Source organism: Embiotoca jacksoni, unplaced genomic scaffold (assembly GCF_022577435.1).
Source record: "Embiotoca jacksoni isolate LCO1_2020_lvr unplaced genomic scaffold, fEmbJac1.0.p SCAF_16, whole genome shotgun sequence".
Taxonomy (NCBI): domain Eukaryota; kingdom Metazoa; phylum Chordata; class Actinopteri; family Embiotocidae; genus Embiotoca; species Embiotoca jacksoni.
In genome coordinates this window covers 2,172,955-2,198,804 of record NW_027185296.1, presented here as the reverse complement: position 1 = coordinate 2,198,804, position 25,850 = coordinate 2,172,955, and the positions used below count along the sequence as shown (strand labels likewise).

The 25,850-nt window shown below is 39.3% G+C and overlaps 2 protein-coding genes across 2 annotated transcripts in view; both read right to left on the bottom strand.

Annotated features, from left to right (window-relative positions):
• On the bottom strand, positions 1-6,166 carry LOC138199129 (transmembrane protease serine 9). Its single transcript, XM_069151077.1, has 11 exons — positions 6,082-6,166; positions 5,849-5,996; positions 5,604-5,739; positions 5,165-5,431; positions 4,919-5,075; positions 1,727-1,751; positions 1,269-1,354; positions 1,039-1,186; positions 822-951; positions 333-587; positions 1-233 (listed from the first exon to the last, which is right to left on the bottom strand). The coding sequence occupies exons 1-11, from the start codon at positions 6,140-6,142 to the stop codon at positions 81-83; spliced, it is 1,566 nt and encodes a 521-aa protein (XP_069007178.1). The 5' UTR covers positions 6,143-6,166; the 3' UTR covers positions 1-80.
• A 14,421-nt stretch (positions 6,167-20,587) lies between these two features.
• The window catches only part of fgf22 (fibroblast growth factor 22), a 31,556-nt gene continuing 26,293 nt past the window's right edge, over positions 20,588-25,850 (bottom strand). The window contains exons 2-3 of the mRNA XM_069150179.1: positions 24,281-24,384; positions 20,588-22,822 (exon numbers count right to left, since the gene is read on the bottom strand). Of these exons, the coding sequence (XP_069006280.1) occupies positions 22,628-22,822; positions 24,281-24,384 (299 nt within the window). The 3' untranslated portion in view covers positions 20,588-22,627. The remainder of the gene's footprint in view (positions 22,823-24,280; positions 24,385-25,850) is intronic.

Sequence of the window (25,850 nt, the reverse complement as noted above, 5' to 3'; positions counted from 1 at the left end):
CTCACACTGACATTGCAGTTAGACACACCAGCATACTTCCATATCACAATTATGCAAAAGAAAAACTTTGAACAAGGTTTTTAGCCTTTGATAGTACTTTTGATCCAGGGAAGGTATTTTGAGATGTCGGTATAGATGTTGGGAAAATCTGGGTAGTCACAGTTGGAGAGCCTGTTGAAAGACACGACACCAACAGCTGCGTCGTTGCACACCAGAGGACCACCAGAGTCACCCTGCAAGAAGAAGGAATCGTATTTTGTTATTCTACATTTAACATGTTTGTATCATTTATATACATTAAGCAACACTTTCTACAAAAAGACGAAACGTACCTGACAGAATCCTTTATTTGCTGGATAGCCACCTGCACAGATAACATTGTTAGGAAGACCATTCCATTTGCTGGTACAGAGTTCTTTGTTGATGACAGACACATGCACCACTCTCAGGTCATCAACAGGGCTACCATGAGTCCTAGTTTTTCCCCATCCAGCCACACTGCACGTCTCGTTTTCCTTGATGTTCATTTCAGCAGCTGGAAGTTGAATTGTTTGTATTTTGCTCCCCAGTTTAGCTTTTTTAGACAGCTGGAGACACACGAAATCAGAAAATAAACATTAAAAGCCAGCGATGCCTTTGTTCTTTTTTATTTATCATACTGCAACGTAGGTGTGGCAGGACATTTATAATTTGATTTTGTTAAGTTACAATGCCACTGATACATCATAGCCCACCACAAAATAATACTACAACGGAATTAATATAACTAGACCACAACATTTTATCACATAAGATTGTTGCTTGCATGAATATGTACTTACTTTCAGGAGCATGATATCATTACCCAGGCCAACGTTCGCAAAAGATTCGGGCTTGAAACTCTTTTCGATGTTTATTATGTCATGCTGGGTCTTGAGGTTGTGGGTGCCGAGGACAACATGTGTCGGTTCGCTGAATTAATAATTGGGAGGTTATCTGTAATTTTTCAAAAATGTATTTTGTATGACATGAATAGAAATAGCAAGACTGATAACTCACTCATGCATACAGTGTGCAGCAGTGACCACAAATTCGTCAGTAATGAGAAATCCTCCACAGACATGACCAATGTTGTTCTGCACCGAGGCCATGTACAACATTGTGTTCTCCACAGCCTTTGACCCACCTATGATGTGACTTCCATGTGCTGCAAAGACAAGTAAAAGTCCAAAGTAGGTTAATGTCCCATTAAATGGTTGGATAATAATAGTCAGTTTCTGAATTCTTACCGATTCGTCCCAGACATGTCAGAATGTGGAGAAGCAGAAACTTGTGCAGCCCGTGCATGATGCCAGCGAGACAATGAACCTGTTTCCTTTGAGTCTTTTATATAGCAGTTTGCTTTGGTGGCTATGATAATCATCTGTCTCATTTTGACTTCAAACCACATCCTTGCATGTTTGCGGTGTGTATTAAACTGTCATTAGTCAGATGCACATATGTTATGTTATCAGTATGAGATGATTTTATCACTCCCTGCAAGATTGACAGATGCTTCATGAAACATGTTCATTTTACGATTTGTGTTAATTACACTTCTAATTGTAAGTCCTCAATGAACAAAGGATTAACCTCTGAAATGAGACAGAGGTTTCAATAAAGAAAGTCAGTGTCGGTAAACTGCCATAACTGGCCATTTATGATACAACTCGGAGAGAAGTCAGGGCCAAAAGAGCCAACCACCCACTGTTGGGCCATTGGGAGGGTGCTACCTGAATGACAAAAGAAATCCAAATTAAATAGAAACACAATGCTGTATGTTCGAACACACTATCAAGAGTGAGTGAACTCCCAGCCCCCGGACCATATAGGACTAAAATTAACTAATGAAACACACACCAAAAAATAATGCCAGTCAGCGCTGTTCCTGTAGATATAGCACTTTAAAAAAATGAGTTGGAGATAACCATTAATAATTTGCAAAACTAAAATTACCTTACATACCTTGACCAGTTTCTTTTCAGCTTTTCAACCTACAATAAAAGTTATTAGAGGCCCATTGTATCATAATGATTAAAAAGTGCACTACTTCAGGGTGTGTCAAACCAGTAAAACAAGAAATGACAAAACTAAAACAAAAAAACCCCAACAACAGGTAAGTAAACAAAAACAGTCGAACTAAATGAAGGGAGAACACACAGCACCATAATATCAGCCTGCAGTCTCACTTACAGTTGATTATGAGGCCTCTTATTCATTTTTTTCTGATGTACCTGCATTGACATAGCCCCACTTCTGCATATTTCAATCTTTGGTGGATCTTCCTGTCTTTTTTAATATTTAATCACATCAAATTATCTTTTGTTGGATCTGAAATGAAGCAGAAAATCAAAGTGGTGGTGTTTCACAGCAGACATTTTGACAGACCACCGCAGGATTAGGTGTAATAATGATTGCTGCGTTCCACTCGGCGAATCTTGCGAGATCAGTGTCATGGCTTGCTGTGATATTTAATGGAACTGAGCTATTAATAATTTAACCTGTACTTAAATCAAGCCAAAATGCCTGCCTTGAAAAAAAATACTGTTTTTAAGGCAAATTTGCCAACACATATGGACATGTGCACCAGAAATGTTCTCTGGCCTTGTATTGTTTGAAACAACTAATTGCTATAACTGTGACGTTGACATGTGTTTGTGTAACATCAGTTGCAGGTGCAATAGCTACATTGAGTAATTCGTTGAATGGCACCGTGGAAAATATCCTCAGCGGTAAGAAGGCGGAGGCAGCACCATTCGCAAAGATTACAGTTTTTCCTTTACGGTGAGGACCGCTGCTCTCTGAGCAGTCATGTTCACTTTTCTGTGTTGGTTAGTATTATAGTTTGTTTGAAATGCATTATAAATATCATGGCAGAGATAAACTTTGGATCCAACAAATATGGGGTGTAACAGAAGGCTTCTCATTTCCCTCAATGAGAAGACCTGGAGTTGATGATTATGACGTTCATCATATAGTTTCTTTCCCATCTTCCTTAGATATGGTCAGTCCCAACTCACCCTCACACTTCTTTATTGTGTAGCTTGTGGATTACATTTTGGAGATTTGTACACTACTATGTACAGTACGTATACTGTTCTCTTTCTTATGTCGTGAGAACTGGGAGGCACTGTTCTGCTTGTAAATCTGGTGGTGCAACAGGATGAAACAAACAATGTGATTAGTATAATATAATATGATTAGTTTTATTTGTTTACTTTTTGGATCTTCTTGTCTCCCCTTTAGTGAATACAACTCACTCACATCAAAAGAACTTCACTTGCTTTAATCTAACCAGTGAAAAGCACAGATGCAAAACTAAGATTATTTGGAGTGGAAACACTTGACTCAGCCCGTAGCCTTGACACATTTCTTTGAAATGTGCAGATGAACCACAGAAACCTCTTGTGATCAGAATTACATTTACGCTTTAGTGCTCTGCAGCCTTGTTTAGTACAAACACGAAAGCACACAAACACACGTAGACTCAAGTTGACATCTGTTGAATTATGTTTTGTATGTTTTATGTATGTTTTTTTCCCTCAGAAACCTGGTAAAAATAAATGTGCATTTAAATATACTGCACATGAATGAAGCTGTTGCTGTTTGCACCTCATTACCCAGCAGAGAAGGCCAGAGTAAGAGTTTTTGGATCATTAGCTGGTGCTACTCCAACAGTTGAGCTGTTTCATGAAACTGTCAATATATTTTTGCCAACTGCAGTGCTAAAAAGTCAATGAAACATAAACACTGACTGTGACATCCATGCCATCTGTTACACAAATCCTATCACCCTTCACCACCTCGTGTCTTTATGGATCTCTAATGCTTTTAACTTCACTTCTTGGAATACAAATTACTTGCACTCTCTTGCCTGGGGCAAGCTTAGACAACAGATAAGAAAGTGAATGTTTAAAACTCAAAAGTGCAGTGACAGAGCAGCCAACATACAATTTCTTTCTATCTCTCAGCTTTCCAAAGCTCTTTTTGGACCCCCTCGTCTCCTGGATACTACTCTGCCACAGGAGGTGTCAGATGAGTTTTATAAATGAAGAACATAAAAGAAACACCAATATTCTTTGGTGTGGATGTACTCAAAACAGCCCACAGAAGCATGTCTTTAAATTCTGTGACAAAGTAGATGAACCTCAGAAACTAGGTTCAGGTTTGAGCAACAGTGTTCTCGCAGTCACAGTTATGAAACTAATGTTCAAGTTACATTTTGTTTTTCAATAAAGGACAGCTAACAGTCAAGCAATACATGTCACTGTACTAACTGACCAAAATATGTTTAAGTGTCATACAAATTTTATCAAGTGAAGTGTCTGACTTTAGCCAAACATAACCATATGTACATCGAGAAATATAGCTGCAGCACATGCAGGCAAACATGCATAAACACAAACAGTTGTTATACATTTAGCATTTATGTCGAAGTCAAAACAACAAACTCCATCTGAAATACTGTATTTCTGATTTCACATTTGTTTTGCATTAGAATATTAATAACTTTACTTTTATTCTGTGCACCATCTGTAGAAATGAGAAAAGTTGTGTAGTAAACTTTTCAGTGCTCTGTGCAACCAAAAATCACATATACATCAAACTTACAATGAAAGGTTTTGTGACTATCATGTTAGAAATAGGTTAGGTTAGGTTAGGTAGTTACTTTATTAATCCCCGAGGGGATTTTTTTTTTTTTTTAATATTTTTTTATAGGACCTTTCATTTCTTACTCTCTAACTTAAAATTGTTTCCATGTTCTGATGAAACTGAAACAACAGGCAACAAAACAGTATTTGAAGTTGGACTTTTATTTTGCCTTTCCAATAAAGAGCTAACATTTGAAGAAATACTTCTGCAATAAAAGGAAGGTGTGCTGTGCTGTCATATATTTAACATTTTTTCTTCTTGAGAATATTTTTGATCCAGTGCAGGTATTTTGATGTATCTGTATAGATGTTGGGTACATTTGGGTAGTCACAGTTTTTACGCATGTTGAAAGACACAATACCAGCTGCGACCCCGCCACACACCAGAGGACCACCAGAATCACCCTGTGAAAAGAAGGAGGCTTTATTTGTTCATCCATTACTTAAGACGATAGAAACCAGATGATAACTTCTGTGAAAAGTCAGAAACCTACCTGACAGAACCCTTTGTCCGTGCCATATCCACCTGCACAGGTAACATTGTTTGGAAGGTCAAATTTGATCTTTTTCCATTCATTTTTACAGTCCTCCAGGCCAACAACACGCACATCTGTCACTTCAAGCCCATCAACAACTTTTCCACCAGTTTTTGTGAAACCCCATCCAGCAACACGGCACTTTGCTCCGTTTTTCACTTTAAAATCTGTCTTTGGCAGTTGAATCGGTTGCACTCTGTTGTCCAGTCGGGCTTTCCTAGAAAGCTACAATACAGGAAATCACAAATTGAAAATTGAAAACCAGCAGATACTGACTCTGATACACTTCTTTATTTTCCATCTGACCTCAAGTTTAAAAAGATTTGTCCTAAACAATGTAAATAATTAAAATACATGTGATCCTTATGGACAGTTAGTTTAAATAATACATACTTACTTTGAGGAGCATGATGTCATCACCATTTCGAGAACTGTCAAAATTTGAGTACTTGCATCTCTTTACAGTGTATCTCATTGTGTCATCTTTAATCTTCTTCAGATTGTGGGTTCCGAGAACAACACTTGTAGGATTCCTGAATGAGTGATCATGAAGTGGTAATCAGTATTTTATTAAGATCAAAGTTAGTAAATCTGATGAGAAAGTGAATAAAATTTCAATTGACACACAGCTTATAAACTTACTGATTGTCACAGTGTGCAGCGGTGAGCACAAAGTCTTCACTGACAAGAAATCCTCCACATACATGACCTCCTTTGCTTTGCACCGAGGCCATATAGAGCATCATGTTATCCGGGACCTTTTTACCTTTAATGATTTCACTCCCATGAGCTGCAAAAATAAGAGGACAGAAGGATGAATTAATGTCTCATATTTTTAACTTAGAGTAATAATTATATATTTTTTGAAATCTTACCATTTTGTCTGAGACATGTCAGAACATAGAAAAGCACAAGGTTGAGCAGAGTGCACTTCATGTCGACAAGAAACTCAGCCTGTAATCTTTGAGGAGTCGAGTTGACCCCTTATATGCAGCCTGTGGGTTTTAAACTACTTCACCTTGACTTGTTCATCCGCATCGTTCATTGTTTTAAAATTCGGAGTGCGTGTGGTCAGTAAAGAGATGAGGTCTCATGCAGCAGTAGACACTTTTACAGGAAATATAATGCCTGTGGTTCTGCTGCCTGAGATGCATGAAGCGCCTTAAGTTCATGTGATACGTGATCAGACGGTGAAGAGTTCATAACTCAGCCTGTTTGATTATTCAATGTTTCCCTCCTACATAATAGCACCTTTTCCTCTTTATTTCTTTTAGACTTTAAAAAGTGAAAAATAAAACCATTCCCATGACTTAACTGTGACGTTTGGCCTGTTTGAGAGCTTCTGTTCCCGTAATGTTGCACCTGTCAGTCAATGTTTCAATTAGTCTCACAGATATGACTGAGAAGAGCAACATTTAAACCTGTGGTTTCTGTGACTAATTTTCAAAGTGAGCATCATGACTCAGCGTGTCATTTCTCGTAACTATTGTGGAACATGTCCGCAAATGATGTAATGTCTCTGACTGGATAGGCTGCTGCAAAGGTCATTTTGGACCATGTTGGTTCTCATCACTTTTTAAGCATCGTACTACTGTACAAACTACTGCAAATAATGCAAGTTTTATGCATATATATATATATATATATATATATATATATATATGATGGACATTAATTATTGCTATTGTTAGTAGTATCATTGTTTTTTGTTTCAATGAATCATATTGTCCTGTGTGTCCTATGTTTCCCTCCCTGGAAATAAGACTTTCTTTTATTTCAATTCACATAGAAGCCTGATGTCACCTGGGACTCTGAAGATTTGTAGATATCTGCTGACAGTAAGGAGCAGGGTGTCCTTCCCAGGTGCAGTATTCTTATAAGATGAGTGTTTGCACTCCTTTATCCTGTATGTCAATATGTCATTCAATCCTCTGGGAACTGTGGATGTATAAAACGACAGTACTGTTCCTGTGTAAATAATGATTGACAGAATTATTTAAATCATATCTTGGTGAATAAAAGATTACTGGAAGAGAAGAGGTCACAAAGGCTTTGCTGAAGAGGACCTTTATTGTTATGCCTTGGGTTTGTTCTGCGCCTTTTTGCCATTTATGATTTCACTTTAAGAGTTGAAATGAAGATATAAATTAAAAGAAACAAGTCAGGTGTGGAGTATAGCAACACCTCTCACCCCCTCCGTGAGACTGTAGGAGCTTTAAGCAGTTCCCCCAGTGGCAGACCGCAGGTCATTTGTTCACACGGCTGTCTGACTATTCAACACCACCATAAAATAACTTTGGACTGTTCATTTCATTTCATTTCATAGCACCTGACACTTTCCATTCATCCCAAGCTGTATTTATTTATTTTAATTTAATTGTATTTGTTTTTGTGTATATAGTCTTTGTGTGTGTGTGTGTGTGTGTGTGTGTGTGTGTGTGTGTAATTATTTATTCATTGATCTTATTTTCACTTTTTGTCTAAAATAATTATTTTTATCTATCTTATTTTATGTATACGTATTTGTTAATTTGTTCTTACTGTGTGCACCTTTTTTGTGTTTCTATGCTGCTGTGATAACTAAATTTCCCCACTGTGGGATTAATAAAGTCGAAGTTATATAAGAATAAAATTTTATAACTTTACTACTTGTTCCAGAGCATGTGATAGAAAGTTGTGCAGAGCACGTTTTACATATTCAGCAAACTCAACCTGCTGTTTGGGGAGTCAAGTCGACCTCTTGCACACCACAGTTTGTTTAGCAACCTTTGCAACCAGTAATTGTCTTTTATCTATCTTTCCAGTTGTTTGCAGATTTCCCAATCAAAAAAATCAGTCAACTAAATTATTTGATACAGGCATCTAAGTGCATCGTAGTATGATAGAATATTATTACAGCTTGCTTCCTTAAAAACTACTTGGTTAACTGGTGTGGTTTCTATATGTAGTTAAGAAAAATGCAAACATTCTCCACAAACCTTCACAAATGTAAAACATTTCCCTTATGTTTAGCAAAATGCAAATATGTGTTTGATCTTATAGTTTGATGTTGCTGTTGATCCATACTGCTTTCTTTCTTTTTGTTGATTAGATTGACAAGGGTAAGAGTAAGTAAGTTTATTAGTAGATTGGCAGACATCACATGCATTACATATTACTTATGTCAAAGTCAACAAAAATCATATTCTACTCAGACATAGTTTATGTAATTTACAATAGGGATTCAATATTTGTCATATTCATTTATTACATTTAATTCTAAATTTACTTTTATTTAGCATCTCTGACACTTTCATTCACTTTATTTATTTAGTTTGGACCAAATATTATATTATTTTATTGTATTATTTATGTAGCCCCATGAAATAAACTCAAGGATAAACACGTGAAGCAAACACACACACACACACAGCACCAATGTTCTTTGGTTTTGATTCTACAAGATAAAGATACGTTCTTTTAAATTTCATGACAATCTTGATGAACCTCAGACACCACAGTCTGCAGATGCAGAAATTGAGCACATGCAGTCTCTTGATGTTATAACAGGCCAGAATTGAAAATGTTTTTAAATAAAAGTTTTATAAAACGCTAATCTTTTTTTCTTTTATAAAAGCTAATCTTTTTTTTTCTTTTATAAAACCTCATCTTTTTTTCTTTTATAAAAGCTCATCTTTTTGACTGAAAAATTGTACCAATATTTTCCGAGATGTCAGAAAATGAAACATCAGAAATTTGTATATGGCATGCATTTTGCTTAGAGTACAAACAAAGTGATGTCTTTCAAGAGGCCAGCTGACCACTTTATAGAGACTTTGTTGTTGTTTTGTGGTTTTCACTTTCTTGACCTACACTTCCCCTGTCTGTCTGCTTCAAGTTTCATGTGTCTTGCTATGTGGTTTTAGTTTGTTTTTTGAAGGCCCCCTGTCTTTGTTTCATTGTTAAGATACTATTAAGTTTAGTTGGATGAATTTAAAAGGAATACGATTTCAATATATATAAATTTGTAGCTTTGCTGTTTCCTGTTTCCAGCAGTGTTGGTTGTTATGAAATATTCTACCTTGACTAGGAGCTTGCAGGTGCTGTAACAACCCCGATGGTAGCTACAGCAGCACCCCCAAGACATTTCTGTGGTTTGTTTATAATTTTTGATTTTAATGAGAGAATTCGAAAATCTAGATTTTTAAAAGTGAATAAATCTCGTGATTAAAAAACTGTTTATTTATAGACTAAAAAAAAAAAAAGCCAACACAGGTGACCTGATTCGGCCAATGGATGGAGCCACATTGAACCCGTGACCTGACATATACTTCTTGTCAGCCAGTGCGCGATGATTTGGTAACTTAGCATTAGCAAAGTGCCGCTTTTCTAAATTCATAAAAGTCCATGCGTGGAGACTCGTTCAAAACATGGAGATGGAAGTGACTGTGAAGCTAATAGGACGCATATTGGTGAAGGTAATGAGTGTCACGAAGGTGTAGACACAACTTTAGTAGCCACTGGCCAGGAAGGAGGAGGACCTGCCAACATGGCTGCTGAGGATGGTAACACTCCTATATATATTAGTGATCAGTACCAGGAGACCCAGGAAGGCCAGTTCTTCCTAAATACCCCGCGTGGCGATTTAGGAATCAGCTGACATTTTTTTTAATATAAAATCTGGTTGGATTGAAATGCATGGTGACTATACAACCTGTCCAAGGATGCAGTGTTTTGATAAACTACTTGATGAGCAGTGGAGACCCTGGAAACAGAAAACTGCACTGTTGGCTGCAAACAGATGCTGGATACTGATAAAACCTCTAATGTCTTCAACGTACAACAACAGACACATCGTTTAAAAAAAATAAATATATATATATATCTAATGGTAAGTAAGTGATTTTTCCACCTCTGTTGCCTGTTATAAATGTAATAAGACTGTACAATAACTCACCTCTGGCAAAATCCATCACACAACAATAACACTGTTGTCTGTGTTCTTGGTTGTTTGTATATAATATATATATATAGATATATACTGTACTGTATATACTGTGCATTTTATATTTTATATTTTTACTGCTATTTTATTGCTTTCTATTCTATTATTATCTATTGCTTCCTGTATGCTGCTGTAGCGAAACAATTTCCCCTCGGGGATTAATAAAGTAACTACCTAACCCAGGGGTCTCAAACTCGCGGCCCGCGAGACGATATTTTGTGGCCCCCACCTTAATATGAAAGTTTAATGTTAGTGCGGCCCGCGAGTTTTATATGAATGGCACTTTACAGTGTTGTGTGCGGAGCTGAACGAACCTACCAATCACGGTGGGGTATATGGCTCTCGGGGGCGGGACATCGACCGGGCTTGATGCAGGCAGAGAAACATTTCTCAATGACTGAAAGTTACAGCAGCTTTGCCGTGGAGAGTTTTCTTCCGTGCCTGGCTGGCTGCCTCGTTTCTATCAGGCAAACGCGGACATTCGTCCCAGCGCGCTGCGTTCACAACACTTCCAAAGAAAAAGTTTTTTAAGTTGCTGCCCAGCGGGACATTATACGTATATATGTCTCTCTCTGACAAAATAAATCAAAGTGATGCGTACGCGGCGAGATAAAAGAAAGGAAATAATGTAGCCTAATGTGGTCTGCAGTCACATACCGACACCTGTCCGTCGGCAATAACAGTCTCCGATAACCCGGACCAATTATAGGGTCGCACCGTTATTTGGGGGGGGTCATTATTTTTTTTATTTGCATTGCCTCACACGATGAACACTACATGTATTTCTATATGATGTCATAAACACGGCTAAACACGACAGTGACACCAAGTGGAATTAAAATATATTCCACAGCCCCAAACATGTCTTTTTCAAAGCCTGCAGTGAAGAGAAAGGTTGGTGATGAGCACAGACAATCCCAGGAAAAGTGGGAGATGCAATATTTCTTTGTTGAGCACAGGGGCACCCCGACGTGTCTTATTTGCACAGAGAAAGTTGCGGTGCACAAGGAATACAATTTGAAACGTCATTACACAACTAGACATGCTGAGGAGTATGCAAAATACCAGGGATGCTATGCGAGAGGAAGCGCTGCCAGGTCTCTAGCAGCAAGGAGTAGGCAAGAGAAGCCATGTTCAGAAGAACAGTTCATGTTCTTCAATGTTCCATTCATGTTCAGGACAATTCATGTTCAGAAGAACCCATTGAGGTTAAAGAACTGTTAATAAAGACGTTTAAATCTGAATACAGCAGATATAGAAGACTGAAGAAACCACACATAGTTGCTGACTAGAGAAATCTAATTATTATTATTTTATTTATTACTGATTTATTTACTTATTAATTCTTAATTTGTTTATTTATTTTTTCATCTTATTTTGTGTTAAAAAAAATTAAAAATAAAGACATTTGAGAAGATTGGAATTTTTTTAACAAAGCTTTTCTTGTGGAATACCCAATGCGGCCCAGCCTCACCCAGACTCTGCCTCCAGCGGCCCCCAAGTAAATTTTGAGACCCCTGACCTAACCTAACCTAACCTAATGGATTTGGTGGTTCAGGCACTCTGTGATGCTCATTCATTTAACATCAGGCCTGCTGAACTGAGCACTGCTGATTGATTAATCCAGATGTTTGTAACTATATACCCTATTCCATGTACGTTTTACTACATATTGCTTTTCTCTTTCTATATCGACATCTGGATCATATCAAATGAAATGCAGTGCAGCATGTAGGCCATGTTCAGCTAATCTGTTGCTCATGTTTCTTCGATCAATAATACATGGTATCCAGCAGAGGGCCAGAGTTCACTGCAAGACTTTTAAAGTTGCTCTGCTCTTCGACCATCAGAGGGAGCCACGTCTCCATCAGTGGAAAGTCTTAAATAGAGTTAGAATGTTAAAGCATGTTGAGATGTTAACCCTCCTGTTGTCCTCGGGTCAAAATGACTCGCAGCTGTGTTCAGCCAAGTTCTATTTTATTTCTATATTTTTTTTAATATTTTTTGGGGGATCATTGGTCATCATTCTTTAAAGAAACCCTCACAGCCTCCTCGTCACCAATGATCCCCAAAAAATATGAAAATAAAATAGAACTTGGTTGAACACAGCTGCGGGTCATTTTGACCCAAGGACAACAGGAGGGTTAACCATTTAGGAAAAACAATAATAAGGGTATCCTCTTACAAATAATGTAGTTCGTGTCTGGTCCAAATATGAACAAATCCAAGTAATTTACAAACTTGGAAAGGAATGTATGCAAAGGAAACACCATCTTAGTGAAGAATCAAACAATTGAATGTCATGATTCAAAGATGACCTGGAAATAAGACAAGTTTCATATGAAAGAATTCCACAAAGACCAAATATGTCTAGATTTACTTCTCTTACAGTCTATCTGCACAGGTCTCACTGTAGCCTACAGTAAATTAATGTTGCCACTACTACTACTACCCAACATTCCCGTAGTTCCCTGTGGCGGCCTGTATTATCAATATTATGAGGTTCAGCGCACTTCTCTGCAAGGATTATAGATGCAGCCTTTAACAGGGCTGAGACCTGGGTAACTGTAGGCTACAGTAATATCAATACAGTTGTGATTCATTGTTCTTTCCGTTTGACATAGTTTCCTCTGGCTTGATGGCTGTCTGCAGATAATTTGTTGGAAATTTGAAGATTGTATGTAAAAGTCTTTGTTGTGGGAATCATGTAATGAGGATGCACTGCACTGACATTGTTTTGTGTCACTATCATGCACTCTCAAAATAAAAAAATAAAAGTTTTTGGCTTTGCCCACATATTAGTATACTTATTGTTGTGCTGTGATACATGGATTACTTTCACTTTAGTAACACCTCCCAGCTTGTCCAGACATAGGCGGCTACAGTACGGAAGAAAATGAATTCAATTATTTATTTTAAATCCATAGTTTCAGCCAGGATTTAAGTGGAAGATTGTTGGATGTAGCATCCTAAAGTGTTCCAGTCAGAGTCAAGTTCTTGCTCCTACGTTATGATGATAGACCTTAAAAGAGGAAAGTGAAATTTACACATGCTTATTTTTTGATACAACCCACAGGTTTTAATCCAATAAAAACCTTTTCACCTGGTTTATTTCAAACCCACTCCCAGCACAAAAGACAGCAGAAACTGACACCGTGCCTAAAGAAAATACACCTGTTAATCTTTGAAGTGAAAAAACACTGCAGCACTGAAGAAATATCACCATGCATGCAGTGACAAAACACAGAGTCTGTCTGGTTTCACTGGCATGAAGAATTACTTCACACACACAGCGGGGCTTGAGGAGCAGGGTGGATAGGCTTTGGCGCAGCTCAAACTTTGCATGAAGCGGCACCGACTTTGGTCTTTTCCAGTCACTTACAGCCAAAGACAACCTCATGATGTTGACCGGGACCTTGGCCAATATGTGGCTGGCCTGCCTCAGCTAACCAAACTCTATAGAAGGAGCCCCTTTAGGTGGCCACCACCTTTTTCAGCTATCCTCTTCGATTTATTCATTTGTTACATATTTTTGATAGTTTACCTGTCACCGGAGCGGTGCAACCTTCGTGCTTTCGTGTGAGTAAAAGTCTGCCCGGTGTAAACTCTCGCCAAAGTACCGCGACCAACAAGCATGATCATGCAGCTGAAACTACATGAAGAGCCATAGTGATGTTCGGCCAGTGTCGCCTGTATCTCCACTATATCCAGAGTCACAAACAACTGCCCCTATACACCCAGTGGCCATTATATCACAGTGTACAGTATAATGCAATCCAATACGACAGCTGTCCGGCCTTTACGAGTACTATAGTTCTAAAATGTGTTAATTCAACTGTTTATAATTGAGATCATGGTGGACTGCGTCATATTTGAAATGTGTTTCTGAAATTCTTCCTACCTCATGTCTGTAAACAATCAAAAAATATTAGAGAACCCTCTCAATGTAACACGGTGTCATGAGGTGGTGTTAGAACGGACCCAAATGCACACACACAGCAGATGACTTGAGCATATGTTTATTTCCAACACGGAGCAGGAGAATAGTCAGGTGGTGATTATGATTAGTCTGATACGACATCACTTCAAGTGTCTTGTTTTTGTTTGAACAGTGTTTTCCACCAAAGCCTTCGTATGTCCTTCTACCAATCTCAACCTGATGCACACTTAACTGTTCCACATTATTCCTGCGTTTATCTGTTGAAAGGTTTGTAAGGATGTCGGATCTGTGCAAGGTCAAAGATACGTGCTATATTTCTTGCAGTGTGTGAGAAGAGATACCTCCCTCATAATCATTCAGCAGTGTACACGATGAAATTGCAGCCAGCAGCTAATTATCTTAAGTTAGCATAACACTGGATGTAGTAACAGCTAGGCTGGCTTTCTCCAGGGTTTAAAAAAAACAAAAAAACTGCTCACCAAGACCTCTAAAGCTCACAAATTAACATGTTGTTTGTTTAATTTTGAGTTGCTTGGTAACCTCATGGTGAAGACAATTACTCAAGGAAGTCTCCGCACCAGGCCAAGAAATAGCAGCAGCACATAACCACCCATGAAACCACAATTTGTCTATTTTTTTTGAGGATTTGGTTTACATAAAATTGTTCAAACGTGGTAATTATCAAGCATAATTGTACTAATAATATTACAAATGTTTATTTATATAGCACTTCTCTGAACTCATGTGACAAAGTGCTTCACATACAAACAAGCCATAAAAACAAAAACAACCGACACAGTTAAACAAGTAACGCAATGACTGAGTAAGATAAACCATAAAACAAATAAAACAGTTACCGTTTAAAAAGGGGAAAAAAAAAAGTAGATAACTAAAATCAGGAAATGCCCTCCAATAAAAGATAAATTAAGAATATTTAAAAGATGTCACTGACTTTGCTCAATGATTTCTTCAGTCAGCTCACTCCATAACTCGGGGGCTCTGACAGCGAACACTCTGCATTGTTTAGTTTTCAGATAAAAGTCTTTTGTCTGAGGATCCCGGGATACCTACAGGCTGGTATGCAACAATGATGTCAGATAAATAGGATGGAGAGAGACCATGGTGAGTCAAGTAAAAGAAAAGTCAAGATCTTAAAATCAATTCTAAAACATGCTGTTAGCCAGTGGAAGGAAGCTAAAACAGGTGTGATGGGGTCCTTGGACTTTTTTTTTTTAAAGTCTCAGTTCTCTACCCCCTGGAGTTGACTAACTGATTTGTGATTGAGGCTAGTGAAGCAGCTGTTGCAATAGTTGAGGTGTGAGATAAAGGCGCGATAAATGGTCTCTGAGAAACTTGATTGCAATTTTGAGATCATTGTAAGACGATGAAAATATGATTGTGTGAGCTTTATGATATGGTGTTCAAAACCCAAGTTGCTACCAAGATTTTTTTGAAACAGGTGTAATGCGTTTTTAGAATGGGCCAGCAGATGGCAGAATTTGTTTAGTTAAGTGCTGAAAACCAACTAAGAACCTCTGTTTTGTTGAAATTAAGCTTGAGTAAATTTTGTAACATCCAGTTTTTAGCATCATCAAGGCTGTCATATAAAGAATGCAGCATGCCGGGATCAGGGTCTCTAACGGGCAGATAGATCTGCGTGTCATTAGCGTAGCAGTAGAAGGAAGCAACATATTTGTGAATGATTAGAAAATAAAATTAGACCCAACACAGACCCCTGAGGGACACCATACTTTACAGTGGAGAAAGATGACCGAAAGTAATTAATGGCAACACAGAAGCTCCTATTGGCCAAATGTGAAGGAAACCACTTTAGTGCTGTAGCAGATATTCCAACCCAGCGCCTTATGGTGCTTGTAGGTTGATTTTTTTTTTTTTTTTTTTACCTTTGCAGAGAACCAGGCTAACTGTCTGCTTGTGTTTTTAGGTTTTATTCCAGGCAAAGCACACCATCTGCAGGCTCTTGCTTTATGTTTCCCATATCAGACAAGATTAGCCTTGACACACAACTCTCAGCAAGAAAGCCAATAATCGTGTTTCTGTTCTTTAATATCACCATTTTGAGGACCAACTTTCCTGTCACACGATCATCTTTCCATGCATCTCTTCACGTTGCCCCCACATGAAATATATCTGGCATGGCTGCAGGCATCTGGAGAATGCATGACATGGGGTTTGGCCACTCGGCACCACATACCTGTGGCGTGGCATGGCAGGGCTTAAGGGGAAATGTGGCGCAGGTGCCACTCAGCAGCCCTGTCTAAAGTCCGCTAAGTGGCTTCAGACATGAACACTAATCCACTCAGCGATGAGAAGGCCTCCGTCTGATGGCCCTGCAGCAGGCTGCCAAGACTGTCCGAGCACTCTGTCAGGTTCAGACAGAGCACAGTGGAGAAAAACTCCGAGCTTCAAAGGGAATTGTTGTGACTTTAATGAAATTGTATTGCCTTTGCAGGTATTTGTGTGTGATGAATCAATTTGTTCATGTTTTTCCTCTCTCTTATGAAACGTTTATTTTCAAAAGGTGACCGAGGACAGTGAACTCTGTCTTTGCTCTCTCTTTGGGTGAATGTACGCAGCTCTGGCTTTACACAAAAACACGTATGAAACGGGACGTGTTAAAAGACAACACATGAATATCAAAGCTTTGGAACTGTTAGATTTGCGTTTTTGACAGCACAAGGCGCCTGTACTGTCTCCTTGACAATCTACTCTTCAAGACAAACAAATGTTTAACCCAGAGACTCACCTTACTTCCCTCTAAAGTGGTTATAATTTTTTTTTTTAAATATAAAGTTAATGTATCACAGTAGACGTGTAGAGCTGAATGTACATTTTCTACAGTGTGACATATTTGGTATCTCTGGAAAAATTGTGTTTTAACGATAGGTAGCTAACTAGAAACGAACCAACTCTTATTTGTATTAGTGTTGAGCTCAGCCACTGAATGATCTCACAACTTACCAGAAGTCCCTGTTTTTCTCTTTAATTTGCCTGCTGTCTCTCATTCTCTCTCTTGTCTGTATATGTTTATGAAGCAGAGTAAAGCAGAGTCATAAAGCTCAAGGATAATCCAAAGTTGAAACATTTTCAGCCTGTGTGGACTCATCTTTCCCTGCGTTTGCGCTACCCGAGGTGAGTCTGTCTACTCCTGCTCCTTTCCTTCTTTTTAATGACCTTTTATACAATCGTACCACCTCTAAAATTCACCTGTATTGTGTGTGAACACAAGAAAATGTTACATCCACTTGTCTGCGGAAGGTTTGAAATTTACAATTCAAATAGCCACCTCCAGTCTCACATAAAGACAAAACTGTCGTAAACATTTTGCGGAAAACACATTATTTTGAACACATTACTTTTTTTTAGGTCTGTGTTGCTACCGCAAATCACCTGTCAAGGAAACTATCACACTGTATTCGCATGAGTTTGGTCATACACATAGTGTATACTTAATAACCGTACACACACATGTTCCAAGCCTCACATCCACACTCATCCGTCGTCCACCCTTCAGTCCATCTATTCAGCATTATAACTTAGGCTGTTTTTGTAACAAAACAAGCCCTAATCCTAAATTCAGGGAGCTGTGAATGTGCCTCAACAAATGGCAGACAAATGAGAAGGATTAGCGAGGGCCTGTGAAAGAGTGAAAGGTTTGCCATTGATCTACGGTGGTCCTGTTCTCTTTCAGGGCCACTCGGTTTGAAAACCCCACTGAGTAAGAGCATACAGGGCCACTCCAGAGCCCCCTAGGCCACCGAGAGACACACAACAGCCACAATTAGTCTCAGGAGCTGTAATGGCAATTCAATAAGCGCTTTAAAATTGTGCCTTAGTCTGTTTGCCACCCCCCCAACCCCTCCCATCCCTCCCATTTTCGTCTACATACATAAGATTGGTATTATGAGTGGCGAGGGGCTCTTTTTTTTTTTTTTTTTTTTTTTTTTTTTTTTTTTCTTTCCCACCCACCACAGTTCTTTTCAGTCACTGTGAGAGAAAATGACCACACAGGGTTTCAAAGGTTCCAGAGGCTGTGGTTTGTTGTCGCTGAAGCAGCATGACTTGTGCCCCTGTAGATTTTGGCTGAAACCCTCAAAATGGGCTTCCATTATTACTTTTTTATGTCACTCAGCTGCAAATTAATTTTGAAGTATTCAAAGTAACCTTCTCTGCAAACATGTTGGCTCATGCAGAATCATCATGTTTTTTCGGACGTGAACATGTACTGTACTGTATGTTTTAGGCGTTTGCCACATTTCGGTCAAAATCAGATTGTAAACAAACTAATGAGAGGTCATTGTAGAAACACGAGGACATGACCTGCTGTGCAGCTGACCAGGTGCTATTTGACAGACACTTTTGCCACTGCATGAGTGCGTGAGTCACTCCTTCAGCCCTCTGCTCACACCGAACAGATCAAACGCAGCCCAGACACCTGTGCTGGTGACATCAACACGTCGTGGCAGAGGAGGAACTAAGGATGTCTTCTCGATGGCTGTCCTTTGCATTCTCCCGAGCTCTCCCTCTTTGGGACATTCCTCGTTGATTTTGCACAGTGTTTAATGTTTTTTCCTTTTGCTTCACGATCAAAGGCCGAAGCTTTTGATCAGGACTTCCAAAGGATCCCTCTTGTTTTGCTGGCGAGCACACTGACAGGACAGTGGTGGAGCAATGATAATTACAGCTCCCATTTACTGTCCCTGGAACTGGCACCAACAGCCAATCGCACCCTCAGGCCAAGGAGAAAGGAGGGATTCTTAGACGGTTAAAAGAAGGGAGAGGAGCGGTGGAGGAGAAGAAATGGGGGACACTGACAAAGAAGCGAGTCAATCGAAAGAACGGGCAGAAAATGGGATTACTTTGTGGCGTGCATGTTTTAGTGTGTCTGTCCCAGCTGAGGGTCAGATAATGATCATATGTTCAGAAACGCCTGCATGGCTGAAATGCACTGTATTATGCAGTGTTAACTAGTACTTTCTTACAACAGGAGAGCAGAAACATACATAAAGACATGAAATATAGTATTTTCTTGTTTAAAAAAACATTCATAAACTTAAACGTTTTAGGAAATATGCTTATCTGCTTTCTCGTTCAGTCATGTTTTGATCTCTCAATGTCATGCCCTTGTGCTAACGAGCTAGAGTTAGCAGACAGCTTAACTTTGCACTGGAAACAGAGTAAAAGATGGCCTCCCCCTAAACAGAGGCAACAAAATCCACCTTACCAGCACCTCTAAAGCTTATCAATGAATATGTTATGTCTTGTTTCACTGTACTATAAGCTCAGCCTGGTATCACACCAAAGCATGCAATACACCCGATGGTCCACTTGAGGATACCGGGCCCGTGACACGTTTTGCCTTGTCTGGGTGTGAAAAGTACACGCAAGTATGTCCAGGGGTCAAAGAAGGAACTTGTATGACAGAAGTCATTGACAAATTAGAAAAAGTGATAAAAGTCTTGAGTAGGGAGTGGTTGAACGGAACAAACACACGACTTTAACCAGATCGATTAATAATTGAGTCTATTATGAAATTAAAGTCAATGCAGACTTCTTTTAATAACATAAACATAAACTGTACAAAAACAAAAATTACCTTTTTTTTTTTAGCCCTTACTGATCTTTTCCGGACCATAATCACGTGATTTTTTTTTTGGTGCCTAAATCAAAGGCATATTACTTTTAATGGCTTGCTGAGGCAAAACATGACACTGACACGGCATTGTGTCGTGGGCTGACGGGTGTATTTAGGCTCTTCAGCACGTTAACAGGGTGGGTAAGCCACATTGTGCCGTAGCTTCATATTAAGTGGTGCTAATCTCCTCAAACGATTGTCAATAAGAAAACGTTCTTCCAAAAATGTCAAACTTTATGATGACTATATTTGCCAGTAACGCGAGAATAACAGTTACAAGTAGTCTTTATTTTTTCCCGAATTATTACGGCACCACGAGGGTGCCCAGCTAAGGACAAATACATTTGCATGGCAACAGTACAGCCAGACCCCCCATACTGATATTTGTGTGCCGCACCCAGACCTTTGCAGCTGAACTACAATGTGACTTCACGCCATTCTGACCAGACATGTACCCCGTCACAGTAATCTCACATTATGACAGGCTGAAAGGTTGGCCTTTATTCACCCCAAACAGCCACTATTCATCCGCGGCTCTCCTTTCTGTTCGCTGAAAAGACCGAGTGGCCTCCTGTGCCACTGGAGGGCTCGTCTGTGTGTAAATGATCTCGATGCCCGGTCGCATAGTTCATAACCGCAGAGCTTTCATCAGACGCGGGGAGGTCCCCCCACATCAACGCCTCTCCCGCTGTGAGTTTTGTCATGATTATGATGAAGAGGGGGATTATGGGGAAGAGCTCTGATTGAGATGTTACCAGCACTTAACAATCAGTTCTGCGAACAAGACAAGATTAGCGGGCCATTGTTGCACGTCATGATTTCAGGAAAATATTTAAATAAACCGTGACTCAGGATTTATCCACATTTTTTTTATTTAAGTTTACCAAACTCAGCATTGACCAAGGCCACTCAAATGACTTTACTTAACTGAAATGGATCTAAGGACTGTTTGTTGTGGGAATTTGGCCTTATATATACAACCGGCTATTACTGGCCTATTGCTGAAAGCTGTTTATGATAAGTGAATCACAAATGTACCAATATCCAGGAATATTACCATACAACTTGAGCTGAATATGGACTTGAATACGATTATTTTTTTTCCCCTTCTTTTTAAACAGTAGGACTACAATCCAACAGAAAATTCGACGATAACAATAAGCATCAACCTCAACCAGTTAAAGAGTACAAAATGTTTTAAATATATTAAATGTTCTATTAGCAACAGCCTTGTTGTCGAGAAAATGTTAGCAAGACTTGACAGAGAGGCAGTATGTAATACCCATTTACTACTGTGTACAAAATTAAGGAAGCCGCTGCTACTTGACATCTGGTATGCCTGCGGCTGCTATGATACATTAAAAGACTCAAAATGAATATCAGTTATTTCACGACTGAACTAAAGACCAAGAATCAGAAACTAGATGAGACACACTGCATGTTTTCTGGTATTGAGTTCTAATCTATTAGCTGTGGCTCGTTTGACGGGAGAAGCAGACTGACAGAAGCATGCACAAACATAGAAAGGTCATCTCAGGAGATCCAGCACGTTATCCCAGTAGTTAGCTTAGTCTCTGTTGTGTTCCTGTCATATATAGACATAGTCGGACAGAACAGTACATTTATCATTGTGTTTGAGTCAGTAGAGATTTTCATGTCATATGTACAGTTCAGGTGCAAGTCAGTATGTCTTATCAAGTGGTGTTAGTTTATCCCAAGCAACAGTGAGGATGATACATTTGTAGTAGGGCCTAAGCTGTGGTTTGAGGTCATGAGTTCAGCTTAATGACAATTCATTATTTGGATTTCTCATGTTTTGTTTATTCTCTTAACCCCTTTATTATATTGAGGGGTGTATACCTTACTCACTTTATAAAAATCTGGTGAAGAAAAAAAAAACATATTTTTATGTTGTTTGTTTTTGTTAATTTAGGGGTAAAGTCATATTTAGCCTCACAAAACTTACTTTATACCTGTAAAATGTCCAAAAACTACACCAAGCCTATTTTTGAACCCAGTGAAATGTTGTCTTGCATATGGTATACGATTTGCCGGTTTTTGAATTATATACAAAACAGTGATGCACATTAAAACATTAGATGTGTTTTCTTTTACGAGTAAAATTTTCAAATTTCACATGTAAGCTACCTAAAACTCAATCAATGGTTTTAATATATGACATGGTGCTCGGTGATGAAAATGTGAAATGTCTATGTTATCATAAATTCACATGTAGTTTTTTGTAAGGCTAAATATATCATATTAAGTCTAAAAATACTGGAATCAACCCACGAACATCCCACCATGTTTTTAATTGTAGAGTATGACTGTCCATAAACCTCCTCTAAAATACAGAGGACAAGACCTCTGTGTCCTCAGTCGTAACTTTATCTTTAATTTGAAACTATTTTAAAGTTGCTTTTTTTTTGTTTTAATGGTGATACTTGTCATTTCCAAACAAAACAGTTTGTCGCAATTTGTTGTTTCCAAGACTCTCTGTCCCTTTTCTGTCCTCTTACAATCTTCTAATGCCGCCCAAACACCTCCTTCCATGCAGTTCACACTCACAGGTGGATACTGTAACTAGACAGATGCCTGAAGATAGTATAGTTCTACTGAATTGGACTGTATTACTGAACATCATTAGAAAATACAGAAAATAACTTAAAAGTAGATATTATTCTAACTCTACAAATGTTACAGACCTCAGCAAATGTACATTTATGTGACAGGAGGATGGAATAATAAAAATAAAGGTTGTCATCACAGCTAGATCGGCACTAGCGTGAGGAGGAGGCAGGCGAGCCATCCAGCTGCTGGTCAGAGTTCAGACTTGGGCAGCTAGGACGGGAGCATGGGCAGAAAATGAGTGGACGGGTGTCGTCGTCGAGCCTTGTGACCTCGCCGTGGTTTCCCGCGCCCGTTCAGCGAAACAAACATCTGTCTGCCGCCATGCTTCCAGCGGAGCGAAGCATACGTGTTGTAGCCGTTCTCTTCGATGCGCTCTTTAAACTTGCAGCTCGGGTTGTACTTCACCTGTAAGTGGAGATAGGGAGACAGGAAATGGTGAGTAGGTTATCAAAAAGGAGTTTATCGCTAACAGCTGACTGCTATTCTTGTAGTGCTTTACATGGCCAGCCTCCAAGAAGTGCACTAAGGATAATGCCTGTTGTTGCAGTAAAAGGCTTACTAATAAAAGGTGTTTGCCATTGATATGGTGAGTTTTTCCATTCCAAAGAATTTAGCTGGTTTGTTTTTTAATGTCATGGAAATTAGATATAAAGGGTTGGTTATCCCAAATTACAAAAAAAAACCATGTGTTCCTAACCCTTAGTGGTGTCTAGCCATGCAAAAGGTTTTGGGGCAACATCCACTCCTGAAACTTCTTTTCCATCAAACCAGTACAGTTTATGTCAGTGGACAGCAGCAGCATGTTCTTTCCAGAAACAATGTTCTGTGTACTTGAGAGAGGCCTGACATTTAAGTTTTTGTTGGGACTGACTTTTGAAAATGAATTTCCCACTAAAACTTGTTATTATTGGCAGGACATTTGAAATTATACTCAACTACATTGTGATGGGTTGGCAGCAGAAATCTTAGCGATGATAAATTAAAACCTTGGCAAATAGTTTATAAAAATACGTTTGTGTGTGTGTGTGTGTGTTTGTGAACTGACCCTTTAATGTTCTCAAATTTACCAAAATAGAACAAGACTTTTTTTTTTTTTAAATGCAACATTTAGCTTTCAGCAAAGCCACTTTTCCATGGGTGGTTACCACTTCTTATCAGTTTGTCAAAGAGGCTTGAAAGATATTGTAGTGACAAGAGGTTTGGGATAGCATTCCCTTTTCCAGATTGTTATCATGCTGCCATAACGAGTCCTGCTCTGCGATAGCATCAGGATTCACCTGCTGTTTTGCTACTATGGAAGGATCTTCAGGTCTATTTATGTCCTGTTTTGTGTGTTAGCTCGTCGGAGGCACTCTTGTCTTATCGCTGCTTGCTGACTGATTGCTTGTCCCTGATTTCCCTTTGTCCAAGATGTAAGTACATGAGCTAGACACCACACACCTCAGGTCTGATGTGTGTCTGATTTTAACAAAGAGAGGTGATTACTTTTGAAAGCTTGCTGTGCGAAACAACAATTGGCAGATGGCACGCAAAGTCTTAAATGAGCCCAGCTGGCTCTTTGTCACTGCTGGTTGGGCTTCGTTACTCTGCTATCTATTTTGACAGTGGAACAAGCCAGCTCAAGCTGCAGGTATCGTCAGCCGAGGCCCAGGTGTACAGCCATGATTGATAGCAGCACTCTGACCTCTCTCTGGACTTTCCAGCACAAGATTCCTGAGGTTTTCATTCACCTCAGTGGAATCAAACATTTTTGGGGAAGCACTCATTTGAGACTCTTATACATATATACCCCCCCCCCCCCCCCCCCCCCACTTTCCCAGCATCTTGACCTCAAGAAACAATGTTGCCAGGTTGTATACGCACCGATCCAAAGAGCGTGCCTTTCTTGGACATAGCTAAGTACAGCCCTGTGCTGACAGATTTGATGGCAACAACTCCCACACTGACAGATCGGATTTCCATCAGACCTGGAAAATAAAAGAGGGAACAAGAGTCTGGGTTAGACACATCAAGCTTTGGAAGTTTCCCCATCAAAAGACACTCTATCATTAGCGATTAGGGTACCAGACAGCCATATACTCTGAGCCCAAGACAAGAGGGAAAAAAAAATTACATACACACAGGACATGCCTAACAGCCTGAGAGAGCTGCCTTTGTGAAGAGAGCAGTCGAGCACAGAGCATTTCAAACAACAGCTAAAAGAGTGATCATATCGGAAGAAATGAGGATTATAATTATTATTTCTCAGTGACGCCTAACTGAACAGCTTTACAAATGCACCCCAGTGTTAGACCACACCCTCTAGTATATAAAATGTGCAGCACACACTCGTATAGCAGACACACACAGTGTCTGACTCTGCTCAGTGTCAGTGTGCTTTGCCACATGCATCCATAAAAGCCTCTTGACTCCAGACGCGACACTCCATCCTGATGATAGCCAGTGCTGTTTACTGAGGGACACAAAACCCGTGTCTGCTGGTGACTTAAGCGGCCACTCCAACTCTCTTCAGCCCATGAAAAAGCTGGCAAGCTTGTGGGATAATTGTTTCCTCTGAGCACTGATTGCAAACAAGTCCCATGTGGCCCTCTCTTGATCTGTTTTTTGTCAACATACAAAAATAATGTCACACACCAATTGTCAGGGATTGACAGGGAGATGTTTTGGAGATGCTTACCGCAGTGTCCTGAATAGGAGCTAATTGCTGGAGATGAAGCTCTCTTTCTGATAACATTTTGTACTTTCATTTACCCACTTACACCTTCAAAAGCACCTTTGTGTGTTTGCCTATCTGATCACAGTGTGAAACCTTTTTCTACACCCTGAAAAACAGGTTTATGCAGAGAAAACATGCCGTCTTGTTGCTCAAAGGCCATAGCCTGGATATTTGTGAGAAAGAATTGTTGGCTTTGGACAGATGCTGTAAACAAAACACCAGATCAAGGTGATGAAGGACAGTGGGACCCAAAGGTGGTAGGAAATGAGTGATGATGTTGAGTCATAAAAGCAGCAGTGGGCCACCGGCCACCTGACTGACCAACCCCCAGCTGCTTCGGTACAACCACAAGTCTTGTGCAGGGCAGTGAATGAGCTGAATTCCTGAACAGTCTCACTGGTTAAACCCATCCACCGATGAAAAATAAATGCTCACACCGGGGGGTTTGCAGGTGCTACTCCCTTGCTCTGTAATATGTTTTTAATGTTTATTTATTTGTGCAAGTTCAGATTTTGTTTGGAAGGAACAGTAAGGCGGAACCCAGTGCAAACGTTGAACTTAATATGTTTTTGGATTAAATAAAGAGTTATATTGTAGTTTTGGAAGAGGATTTAAAAGATTGGTTCACATTTTCTTTCAAGTATAGAGTATCTTAATATACAAGAAGTTCTTCAAGTCAATCAATTTTCTGTGCCATTTGGAAAGAAGTATTTCTAG

Coding starts and splice junctions, on each gene's coding strand:
- LOC138199129 (XM_069151077.1), bottom strand. CDS start 6,142: ATGAAGTGCACTCTGCTCAACCTTGTGCTTTTCTATGTTCTGACATGT. Junction 1,355..1,726: donor ACCCTCCCAATGGCCCAACA/GTGGGTGGTTGG, acceptor AAAGACTCAAAG/GAAACAGGTTCATTGTCTCG. Junction 952..1,038: donor GCTGCACACTGTATGCATGA/GTGAGTTATCAG, acceptor TTATTAATTCAG/CGAACCGACACATGTTGTCC.